Source organism: Heptranchias perlo, chromosome 27, assembly GCF_035084215.1.
Source record: "Heptranchias perlo isolate sHepPer1 chromosome 27, sHepPer1.hap1, whole genome shotgun sequence".
Taxonomy (NCBI): domain Eukaryota; kingdom Metazoa; phylum Chordata; class Chondrichthyes; order Hexanchiformes; family Hexanchidae; genus Heptranchias; species Heptranchias perlo.
In genome coordinates this window covers 36,045,884-36,058,396 of record NC_090351.1, presented here as the reverse complement: position 1 = coordinate 36,058,396, position 12,513 = coordinate 36,045,884, and the positions used below count along the sequence as shown (strand labels likewise).

Here is a 12,513-nt window from a genome sequence, read left to right as displayed (position 1 = left end):
CTCTGGAGTTTAGAAGGATGAGAGGTGATCTCATTGAAACATAAAAGATTTTCAGAGGGCTTGAGAGGGTGGAGGCTGAGAGGTTGTTTCCCCCGGCTGGAGAGTCTAGTATTAGGGGGTATGGTCGCAGGATAAGGGGTCGGCCATTTAGGACTTAGATGAGGAGGAATTTCTTCACTCAGAGGGTTGTGAATCTTTGGAATTCTCTACCCCAGAGGGCTGTGGATGCTGAGTCATATTCAAGGCTGAGATCGATAGATTTTTGGACTCTAGGGGAATCAAGGGATGTGGGGATTGGGCAGGAAAGTGGAGTTGAGGTCAAAGATACGCCATGATCTGACTGAATGGCGGAGCAGGTTCGAGGAGCCGGTTGGCCTACTCCTGCTCCTACATCTTATGTCCTTATGACCTGTGACTGGGGAATGGGAGTGGTTTCTACAGAAGAATGAGCTAGATGGACCGAAAGGTCTCCCTCATTGGTACTTTGTGACCTTTGTGAAGAAGTTCCTCCTAAGGTCCAAGATGACCCCCCTGCACCCACCTCCCCAACCACCACCACCACCACCACCACCATCCCTCCCAGAGTTGGATCTCCCCTGTAGTTACCAGTTTATTGCTGCTGATGGTAAGGTCCTGAAAGTAGCCCATTGCTCAAGAGCACCTCGAGTGGACATATTCCAAATTGGCATTTCCCGGTGCAGAGTTTCAAATGACCGGAGGGCACACGTGAACCAACGTGCAAGGAGGTCATGGTGTCATGCACGGCGTTCCATCCAATCAAATTAACAGACGCAAAAAAGCAGGCCAACCTCCTCTTCTGTATCCCCTCTAGCCCTCCTGGTTCATGAAGTTCAGCTTTGAATTTGTAACCTTTAATGGTTTAACGCTTTTAAGCCGCAGAATGCAGGCGATCTCTTATTAAAAATAAAACCCGACGATTCATGCACAGCCAAAGGTGAGTAAGCACGTGCAAACTAGGGTAGTTTGAGGACCGATGGCTGATCAGATGTCTTGACTCAGATCAGTTTGCATGCCCATCGTCTACTCTGTGGCCCTTGAAGTATATAATACAGGAGGATGCAGTAGAACGAGATATGTACTAATGCAGACATGCACACGGAGCTACCCTCCGGCCTCACCTGGGCTGGTCTCAATGGTAGTGGTGGCGCTGGTAACTGTTGGGAATAGGACAGAGAACACTCTCACTTTGTACAGGGTCCCAGGTGCTAAACCCAGGAGCTGGACAGCGTTCTGACCGGCCTTTACATGCTCCCGTTTCACGGTACCGTTACCTGTTGGTAGTGCATGAGGGAAGATAAGAAATTCAGGTCAACTCTTGGGAGGCAGGTCAAGAAAAGCCTGAGGACGAACCGTCAGGACAGCTACAATTCTGCAATTATGTCAGCCCTCTCTCTGTCGCTATCAAGGGTTCCCCAGGTCAGGTATGGAGTGGGTGAGAATCAGACCAAAGTTCCCTCTACTCTGCCCCCCTCCCCAACAATGTGCCTCAGCCCCAAACTCAGAAGAGCCCCCCCACCCATTGCACCCGTGTGACATTTTTTCCACTTCCACACACCAGCAATCTTGTGGCCTTCCCGAGATGGCCAATAATTTGAGGGGAGATTTTATGCGTTGACGTTCCTCAGATGGGACGGAAGGTCGTGGGCTGGGCGGGGGGGTGGGGGGGGTGCAGGGAGGAGGGTGCATAATCTCCCAATGTACATTGCCCGGCGCACACACTGGGAAGTGGGAAATCTTCCCTCTGGTGCCAGTCAGTGCTGAATGAGGGGCAGGTTAGTGCTGTGGGTCATGCCCGCTGAGATCTGGTTTGAGAATGCCCAAACTCATGTCACGGAGGACCTTCACTGCCGGTGGATGGAGGAGACCTTCATCCCTTTAGTCTGGCCTAAAATTTCAAGGCTTTGTGCAGACGATACTTCATGGAAGCCCATGTGAACCAGATATCTCCGTAATGGCCGTCGGTTTCCCGCTGACCATTTCTGCAGACCTCCACCGAATACCCTGTTGAACTAGTGTTGGGGGCTGCATTAAGCATACAGGCCCCAAAATTCCTGGGATGGGAGAGGATGTAAATCGGGCATTTATCCCACGGGAGGGGGGCCCCGGAATTTGAAGTGGGGCCTCATGTGCTCTGCGTCAGAAACCCTTTCTCCAGGGGATAGCAGGCTCTTTAGCGCAGGCATTGTTGCTCACTTCAGAACTTTACAGCCACCGTGTCCCCCTCCCCCGGGGTCTTCCCCCCCCCCCCCCACCAGCCTCCCCCTCCCCCCCACGTCCTGAGCGGAGGAGGCTCAGTGGCTGTAAGGTTCTGAAACAAGCAACACCGCCTGAAATAAATATCATTCACCCAGAACTGGGAACTGTAAACCTCGGGCCTCTGTCAGGGTGAATGTCCCATCCAGAATGCTGCCCTCCTTCTGCCCGCCCTCTCCCCCGTGTACTCCGCAGTGCGCAGTGCTTACTGTGTATGTATTCAACCATAAAGTCCGCCAGTTCTCCCGGGAACGTGTGACTCCACGTGACATTGACGGAGTCATTGCCGGCTGACGTAGTGACATTCCTTATCGTACCGAGAGCTTCCACTAAACAGGCATCAGAAAGAGAGTTAGTGGGGGGGGCTGGCTGTCAGCCTGCGGATGCAACGATTGTACGCTCACTGTTGCCCCCTCACCACCCCTCCCCATCGCGATGAACGTCTTTCCTTGTTGAGTTTCTATCAGCGTGCAGCTCTACGCACACTTTACATACGGGGCCAATCACCAGTCTAACAGCAACCAAAACCAGTCGGGGCAACACCATGCCCCGTGCGAGCGTTTGGCAGTCTGGTCAATCGCAGCCACGTAGCCAGGATCAAACAAAAGGCAAGAAGTTCCAACGGTGATCACAGAATCGTGCAGCGTGGAGAACATTCGTGCCTGTGCCGGCTCTTTGAAAAAGCTATCCAATTAGACCCACTCCCCCTGCTCTTTCCCCGTAGCCCCGCAAATTTCTCCTATCTAATTCCCTTTTGAAAGTTACTACTGAAGCTGCTTCCACCGCCCTTTCAGGCAGTGCGTTCCAGATCATAACAACTCGCTGCGTTTAAAAAAAATTCTCCTCATTTCCCCTCTGGTTCTTTTGCCAATTATCCTAAACCTGTGTCCTCTGGTTACCGACCCCCCTGTCAGTGGAAGCAGTTTCTCCTTATTTACTCTGCCGAAACCCCTCATAACTTTGAACGCCTCTATTAAATCTCTCCATAACCTTCTCTGCTCTAAGGAGAACAATCCCAGCTTCTCTAGTCTCTCCACATAGCTGGTGTCATTCCGGTAAATCTCTTCTGCACCCTCTTCAAGACCTTGACTTCCTTCCTAAAGTGTGGTGTCCAGAATTGGACGCAAGTTGCAGGTTAGAAAAAATTCCCTCCCACACACACACACAAGTGTTATTAGAATGTGGGATGCTTTACTACAAGTGGCTAATGGGGCAGAGACGATAACATTAGTTAATAATCTCACAAACATTCTACCCTTATTCACTAAGAAATCCCAGCGTCTTTCAGCAAACAAAGAAAATCTAATTTAATGGGTGTAAGAGACGACCGTTGACCCTCTGATGAGGTAATAAGCAAACTTTCTGCAATTTTAACCTTTCATTCTTTATTCTGCCTCACGGTTTTCTTATTTTTGAAATATTAGTCAAGGACACAATATACCAAGAAAATTACATTTAAGATTCTGTCTTTCCATAACTAACATAACCAGACTAACTTGCTCCGGTCTCTAATGAAGAAGTGACCCACCGCGTCTCACCGATGGACCCACAAAGGGCTGTTCTGCTTTCAGGAATGAAATCACTGCACATTCTTGCTTCTCAACCTGGTCGACTCTTAACTGACCTCTGAAGTGGCCAAGCAAGCCGTTCAGTTGAATCGAAACTGCTGCAACTGCAGAGGTTCAGGAAGGCGGCCCACCAGCGCCTTCTCGAGGGGCAACTAGGGACGGGCAATAAATGCCGGCCTTGCCAGCGACGCCCGCAATCCCGAGAATGAATTAAAAATAAAAGTGTGGGTGTTTTTAAACTTCAGGTGTCTCCAGTCTCTGCTGCCAGTTCTTGAGCACAGAGACACACACACACACACACACACACACACGTGTGGCTGAGGGAGAAGTGGTGTAGTACGATTCAACAAAGACAGAGCGGTCACTTAACCTGTAACCTGAGAGAAGAAGTTAAGCTAGGGCAAGTACGATGGGTCGAATAACTTACAGTCTCTATGATCCTACAATTAAACCCAATTTGTCTAATTAAGACACGCTAACTTAGCTGGAAAGACTAGAAAAGGGATGGTTACAGAAAATAACCCCAAATTGGCACCACATAGAGACGTACAGATCGTTGCATCCCTAGGCATCGCAGTTAAGATCAAACGTAAATAACATATTTGAACGCAAAAAGAGAACGGTTAAGAACCAACTGGGAGTAGCAGTAAGTGGAGGAGGCCATGGTCTGCTTTAGTTGTTAGAGGGGAAAGAAAGTACAAAATCGCAAAACTCAAAGCCACTTCACGACACCCCCACCCCATTCCCCCGCCCCCCAGGCCTTTCTCTGCGCTTTCAGTTCTCACCAGACAACACAGGGGATGGAAGTCGGGGAGAAGGCCGGAGTGTAGTCACCACATTCACCGCAATATCACACAAAGTGGTGGGGGGAGGGGCACAGGAGAGCGTTTTCACCTCTTAACGGAACAAGCAATGGCCGTGACAACCGGGGCAGAAACTGAGATACACAAATACAACCGAAGCTTCCCCCACGGACCATAAAGGCTTCGGTTTCCAAGGGAAACGGTCCAAAAAAAAAAGACTGTATTTTGCAGGTTGCAGTTGCTCTGGGATGATCTGTATTTTGGGGACTTGTTTTAAAGAGTATTCCATCCAAATCACAGGCCAGCTTAGTGATACAAAACACTGCGGCACGCGGGCAATTGTTGTCAATTTTGAGGATTAGGGGTTGCCAACTCTGGTTGGACATATTCCTGGAGGTTTCATCAGATGACCTCCTGCCTCCATCTGTCCCTACACTCCCACCATTGGTCGCCCAACGCGTCCATCCTCGCGATGGCCCCGCCTTCCCACGGCCAACTGGAGAGCAAAAACACTCTTTGTTACCCGACTGGATGATTCTTGACTGTCAGTCAAACAGCCTTTCTTCCCCATCTCCAATAGTTTTATTACTGATAAACAGAAGTGTTCAAAGAAAATGAGAAGAACTCAATTCTTTTTTATTGCCCCTATGATTCTTCTCCCGGGTGTTTGCTTGCAGCAGTTTCCTGGAGATTAATCTTCAATTCCTGGACACTCCAGGGCATTCCTCTATGGTTGGCAACCCTAGTGAGGTGCAGACGCTCCCCCTGCCCAACTGCACCCGCTCCCCACCCCTAGCGGTAGCAACACCGCCATCATGAACACCTCACGAACATTCCTATACCCTGTGACATCAGTTGTTAGAAGAGTTTTACTCGGTCCTTGATAATGGATTTTGTTAATTATGATTGAATCATTTTTGCATTACTGTGGCCGAGCTGCATCTCCAGCACTGTGAAGGGCCGGGTGGGGCTGCACAGGGTGGAGACGGATTTAATGTCGCATTCAGCTGCTGTCAGGGAGCTCTGTGGAATGAACATACGCAGCAAGTCTAGGAAAAACGTTATCAAAATGCAAAATTCAGGTCCAATTTATCTATCTATCTAATGCACTCAAAATCTTAGGTCTGCGCGCAATTCCTGTCAGCTTTTTCCATTATAAATACCCATGCCCGCATTTATAATGGGAACTTCCTATGTAAACGTGTCACGCTGTATTTACACCCTCCCACCAGTGGGGGTGCTGTAGCACCTCAGTTTAGTGACTCCCTCGGCCTGTACTGTAGGGAATGCCCAACGCTCCAACTAACTCCACCCTGCTTCCCAAATTGCCGTACATTTTGCTATTAAACAATAAATAATAATATTAAATCAATGTATTATGTAAAAATATAAGGGCAGAGCTGTGGCTTTAAAATGGGATTGAATTACGCCTGCGCGCCCCGGCCCAATTATCTCCCGCCCTCTCGCCCCGCGTCACTTGAAGCCTTGGTTCCTCGCGTACAATGTCACAGAGATTGACTCGCATATTTTAAAACCTCTCCGCTTTAAAAATGTATGTTTTTTTTTGCTTTAGCGGCAAGCTTAATCCAATGAAGCGGTCACTGACACTTTGCCCTTCGTTCTGCGCAGGAATGGCGGAACAGGCTAGAGGGGCTGAATGGTGGGAGCATGAGGACTTTTAAAGCTGGCTAGATGTTCCTGGGTCCCTGGGATGAGCTGAAGTCCTGTGATGTCACAGGGACTCACTTCCTGCTTTCCAAAAAGACACCCCTTTAAAAAAAAAAGACAATTCCGCTCAGGTGTGAGGTGAAACTGCGAGAGTTGGATGGAATACTTCTTTAAAGAGACAACATTAGACTCTGGGAATGAAAACCCTGGGATATAAAGGGATGAGGGGGGTGGGGAGAGAGATTGAGAGCCTTATGGGAAAAATCGGTGTTCCAGTAAACTAGAGGCCTTAGGAAGAAACGCAGAATAATCTCACAGATTCTCGGGACCCTTCAGGGGTTCCCAGCAGTTCAGGCTGATCACACAAGCGTATCTGAAATGTGGCTCGTACAGACAGGCCAAAGCTGCAAAACACGAGGTCCCCAAACTAAAGGTAACCCGGCTGGTTCTGGGCGGTGAATTACATGAAAATTACAGTACAGGAACAGGCCATTCGGCCCAACTGGTCCGTGCCGGTGTTTATGCTCCACACGAGCCTCCTCCCATCCCTCTTCATCTCACCCTATCAGCACATCCTTCTATTCCTTTCCCCCTTATGTGTTTATCTAGCTTCCCCTTAAAGGCATCTTTAATTGCTTAATAAAATCACGACGTTCCAATATTTAATTTCCTCTATTTTTGCTCGGATATCCCTCCAGCTTGTGCTGAAGTGGGTTAAGATAGTTCGATTCAGGGATGGGATGCTTGGGTGTGGTCCGAGATTATTCCTCGGGAGACGAATAAAGAATCAAAAGACGATTAAAAAGAATCACCCCTTCCTTCCTCAACTTGCCCAAGGGATAGGGTCCCAGGCACCTGAGCAATCACCAATAACTCCACTCCTGCAGCTGATCCGATAACTCACAAGCTAGAAAATCATGGCCAGTCATGAATAGAGAGATTTAGCATACTTAAAAGGCCAGGCAGATCACAGAAAGCAGCCTGTTTACCTCACCTTGTCCTTGTTGTGCTGTGTTGTCACTAGGATTTCGGTAAACCAGAATGATTGACGTAAATTTTCCTGGAAATCCCCGTGTAACAATGTTATGGGGAGCACCACACCAGCGCAAGGACTGCAGGGGTTCGAGAAGGCGGCCCACCACCACCACCTTCTCAGGGCGACTAGGGATGGGCAATAAATGCCGGCCTTGCCAGCGACGCCCACATCCCAACGACGAATAAAAAATTACCGTCTCACCCTGAGCAGTACAATTATAGATTTCCAAACGGGGGCTGTGCTGGTGAGAGCATTTTGAGCTGTACAACACTAGGGTGACTACCAGTGGGTACAGTTTGGGAACTGCTGGTGGCAGAGATGGCAGCAACTGGAGTTGACACATAAAGAGCATCACATGTATTGGTGCAACGTTAAAACGTCACCTTTTGTAAACGCAGGATCTTCCTGACAGAGAATTGGTGCCGACTCACTAAGTGGTGACAACCCTGTCAGATATCGCACCGATTTTTTAAATTTATTAACATTTTATCAGTCGTGGGACATCATCTAAAACCCAGACGAGGTCTTTCACGTTTAAACAACCAATTTGTTCTTTCGTGGCAGTGACCCTTTGGACTCATCACAGATGTAAATCTTAAAAGTACCAGAAAAGATTGATACCAGATACATGGGTGCCAGTGACGGCTGGCTGTGCAGACTCAGTGGTTGTGGTAATCGGGGGAACGACGCTGGTGGTGGTGGCGGTGGTGATGGTGGTCACCGCAGGAATAGTTGGGACGGGTACAAGTCTTGACACGACTAAGAGGAGGGAAAAAGAAACAAAAAAACAACAGAAATGAACCGCCCTAACTCGCTTAGATTCAAAAAGACATTGAGTATTTGCAGTGTTATTTGTTCTGTTTCCCTCATGATGCACTGATGGTCCTTAACAACTTTTTAAAAGAGAGATGCACGGTTTAATGGTGCTCCGGAGGCTGTTCAGTTCAGTGGTGCCGTGTACTGGAGTGCCAATGGATGGTGCTATGCCAATTGGGAGGAAAGGAAGGAAGAGCCTTTCATGACGTCCCAAAGCACTTTACAGCCAATTAAATATTTTTTGAAGTGTAGCCACTGTTGTAACGCAGGAAACGCGGCAGCCAATTTCCGCACAGCAAGATCCCACAAACAGCAATGAGATAATGACCAGATAATCTGTTTTTAGTGTTCTTGGTTGAGGGATAAATATTGGCCAGGGCACAACTCTCCCACTCTTCTTTGAAATAGCACTGTGGGATCCTTAATGTCCACCTGAGTGGGCAGATACGGTCTCTGTTTAACATCTCATCTGAAAGACAGCACCTCTGACAGTGCAGCACTCCCTCAGTGTCGCACTAGAAGTGTCAGCCTAAATTATGTGTTCATACTCTCAGGAGTGGGATTATGAACGCACGACCTTTCTGACTCAGAGGCGAGAGTGCTACCAACTGAGCCACGGTTGACGCCTTAAAAATTGGGTGGTAGAGAGGTCAAAGCCACACTCGGGATGTGGGCAAGCAAAAAAAAAAGAAAAATTGCCAAATCAAGAGAATCCAAAGTGTATGAATATTAATATGAAACAAAATTGGGGAACTAGAGTCATCGATGAAAATAGTAGCAGTAACTGAAATGTATCTACAGCGAGGTCAGGATAGACAATTAGATATCCCAACTTTCAGGAGAGATAGGGAATGATGAAAGGGGGGGAAGGGATAGTGAATTAATTGGAAACAGTAGCCCCGGAATTTAGCCCAGGGTCCTGCTAGACTCCCACTGTAGCTCCTTGTTCTGCAGAAATTTGCTGTTGAATTTGCCCCTCCGCTGTGGTAAGATCTGCGCTGGACGCAGAAATGCAAACGCTGTTTGCACTGTGCCTGGCCGGATCTGCTGTGTTCAATGTTCATCGTGGGGAGTTGTGGCGGTTTTTTTTCTTTTTTTTAAACATAGTGGATCGTTGGCCTCAGGAATGACGGCTAGAGTTAAGGGTTGCCAACTCTGGTTGGGTGCATTCCTGGAGGTTTCATCACATGACCTCCCAATCCTCCTGCCATTGGTCCGTCCTCCAGGCCCGCCTTCCCACAGCTAATTGGAAAGGGAACAGACTCTTTGATACCCAATTGGATTAATCTTGACTGTTAGTGAAACAGCCTTTCCCCCCCCCCATCTCCAATATTCTTATAACTAATAAATGAAAGTGTTAAAAAAAAAATGGAAAAAAAAATTTTTTTTTTTAAAGCCCCGATGATTTTTCTCCTGGGTTTTGCTCACAGCAATGTCCAGGAGATTAATCCAATTCCTGGAGACTCCAGGACAATCCTGGAGGGTTGGCAACCCTACTGGACAGTGTGAGGGAACTGGCACAAAGAAAGACCCTGGGTTGTGCGACAACATCCAATGGGGGTGAAAATCCTGGACAGCAAGAGCCAATTGGGATGGATCATGAGGTGAGGCCTCAATCAGAGTGCACCCACTGGTCTTACATCGTGTCAGAGGCTTCGTCCGAACAATATGTCACCCGACCTGATGAACGGCTGTCCAGAACCATCACTGCATCAACACACTGCACATAAAAGGGAGATCTGTAACCACAGGGTGTAAAATCTTTTTAAAGAGCTAGCATCCTTTCTAAGGCCTACATGGGCTGAATCAAAAAAATACATCCACACATATTTGAATGGCTGTAACCTTAATATAAGAATCGCTTTGTTCTGTTACAGTGGAGACTGTAGGAATGATATCACTCGCAAAAATAATGGTCAAGATTTAAAAATCTGCTTTCTCTTTTTCAGACAAAACAGCAAAACGACCAACTCTAGGACTCTGTAAATATGCCTTTTGTTTAAAAATTAAATGCTCCGATCAAATTTTAAAACATGTTTTGTTAAAGGTTGCAACAACCGCCTGCTTATCAGAGGCTTTTAAAAAGGATGCACTGGCCCTTTAATTGGCAACACTTGTTTAAATCCCCCTTAAGAACGTTGTCCATTTTTGCAAACGGGTGTCTTTCAGTCATGAGTAGTTCTGTGACTGAACTTACAAGTCTCAAACATGCAGAAGATGAAAGCCATACGTGAATGAGGATCGAGTGGGGGAGAAGAGAAGCATTGAACGTACCAGCCAAAAAAACTTGCAAAGCTTTTAATAAAACGTCAGGTCATTCCAAAGCCAAGCGCTGCCATGCTTCAGCTCAAAACCCCAGCATATCCTTCACTTGTAAATCACTGAGTCATTCTTTTAAAACTAGACAAAAGTGCAGCCACCTCCTGCATTAGAGCTGAGCGCCAAGACCCAGTGTGTATGTATACATGCACGCTCACATGCTCACACACACACACACGCACACACACACTCACACACACACAGTAAAGAAGCCAAACCTTTTACAAGCCAGACCAAAAGCAGCTTCTGGTTTCTCAGACACAGGGAAAGTAAATCTATCCAGTTTTTGTTGTGGTCCCCACATCCTGTTCCTCTCTGCTTTGACCCTTTGAAGGGCTGCTGCGACAGTTTTGCAACAGAAATAAATTATTACGAGATTGTAATGACACACAGTTAAATCCACTTAGACGTCAAGTCCAAGTTTTCTCACTGACTGACAGGTCCTGATCAAAGAGCTGTTTTACTGCAGTTTGTCAGTTTTTTCTCCCCATTTGGTATTGTAGAAAAGCAAAATCAAGTTCGTTGGTACAGTACACAGTCAGTACTGGGACAGTCAGTCCTGTTATACACACAGTCAGTACTGGGACAGTCAGTCCTGTTATACACACAGTCAGTGCTGGGACACTCAGTCCTGTTATACACACAGTCAGTACTGGGACAGTCAGTCCTGTTATACACACAGTCAGTACTGGGACAGTCAGTCCTGTTATACACACAGTCAGTACTGGGACACTCAGTCCTGTTATACACACAGTCAGTACTGGGACAGTCAGTCCTGTTATACACACAGTCAGTACTGGGACACTCAGTCCTGTTATACACACAGTCAGTACTGGGACAGTCAGTCCTGTTATACACACAGTCAGTACTGGGACAATTGTAAACAATTTTACAACACCAAGTTATAGTCCAGCAATTTTATTTTAAATTCACAAGCTTTCGGAGGCTACCTCCTTCCTCAGGTGAACGATGTGGAAATTTCCACATCGTTCACCTGAGGAAGGAGGTAGCCTCCGAAAGCTTGTGAATTTAAAATAAAATTGCTGGACTATAACTTGGTGTTGTAAAATTGTTTACAATTGTCAACCCCAGTCCATCACCGGCATCTCCACATCAGTACTGGGACAGTCAGTCCTGTTATATACACGGTCAGTAGTGGGACACTCAGTACTGTTATACACACAGTCAGTACTGGGACAGTCAGTCCTGTTATATACACGGTCAGTAGTGGGACACTCAGTACTGTTATACACACAGTCAGTACTGGGACAGTCAGTCCTGTTATATACACGGTCAGTAGTGGGACACTCAGTACTGTTATACACACAGTCAGTACTGGGACAGTCAGTCCTGTTATATACACGGTCAGTAGTGGGACACTCAGTACTGTTATACACACAGTCAGTAGTGGGACACTCAGTACTGTTATACACACAGTCAGTACTGGGACAGTCAGTCCTGTTATATACACGGTCAGTAGTGGGACACTCAGTACTGTTATACACACAGTCAGTAGTGGGACAGTCAGTACTGTTATACACACAGTCAGTAGTGGGACAGTCAGTACTGTTATACACACAGTACCAGCACTGAGAGAGGTGGGCAATGTTTGGAAGTGTAGGAATGTGGTGTTGCTAATGGAACTGATGACAGTATAGGGAGGAGGGAGGCAAATCGGAGCTTGGGGACAGGTAATGTGTGTTCTGCACGTTCTGTTAAGCTGCAGTGACAGCTGGGAGGCCGGAGACAGGCAGGAGCCATAAGGGCATGGCTTTGATTTGCTGACTTCAAACTGGTGGAAATGTTTTCTCATCCACCTCTTGATGTCAGGCCAGGCAACTAGAGAGTATAGCAACAACCTTTCGATGTTGGGAGAGGAGACAACCAGGTAGAATGGGTTCACCAGTGGACGATCGGTGGGAGCCCCAGACAAACATTGCTCCAGGTTTGCCACCAATCCTCGCCCAGGTTATGGCAGGAGATCGGAAAACCCTTGTGGAATTCCTATCCTAGAACTTAGGGATTGTGT

At 47.4% G+C, this 12,513-nt stretch overlaps 1 protein-coding gene across 1 annotated transcript in view; it reads right to left on the bottom strand.

The window, feature by feature from the left end:
* The window catches only part of nfasca (neurofascin homolog (chicken) a), a 113,743-nt gene that overhangs the window by 22,584 nt on the left and 78,646 nt on the right, over nucleotides 1–12,513 (bottom strand). Inside the window, exons 25-27 of the mRNA XM_068007659.1 lie at nucleotides 7,971–8,108; nucleotides 2,484–2,603; nucleotides 1,140–1,292 (exon numbers count right to left, since the gene is read on the bottom strand). Coding sequence (XP_067863760.1) covers nucleotides 1,140–1,292; nucleotides 2,484–2,603; nucleotides 7,971–8,108 — 411 coding nt within the window. The remainder of the gene's footprint in view (nucleotides 1–1,139; nucleotides 1,293–2,483; nucleotides 2,604–7,970; nucleotides 8,109–12,513) is intronic.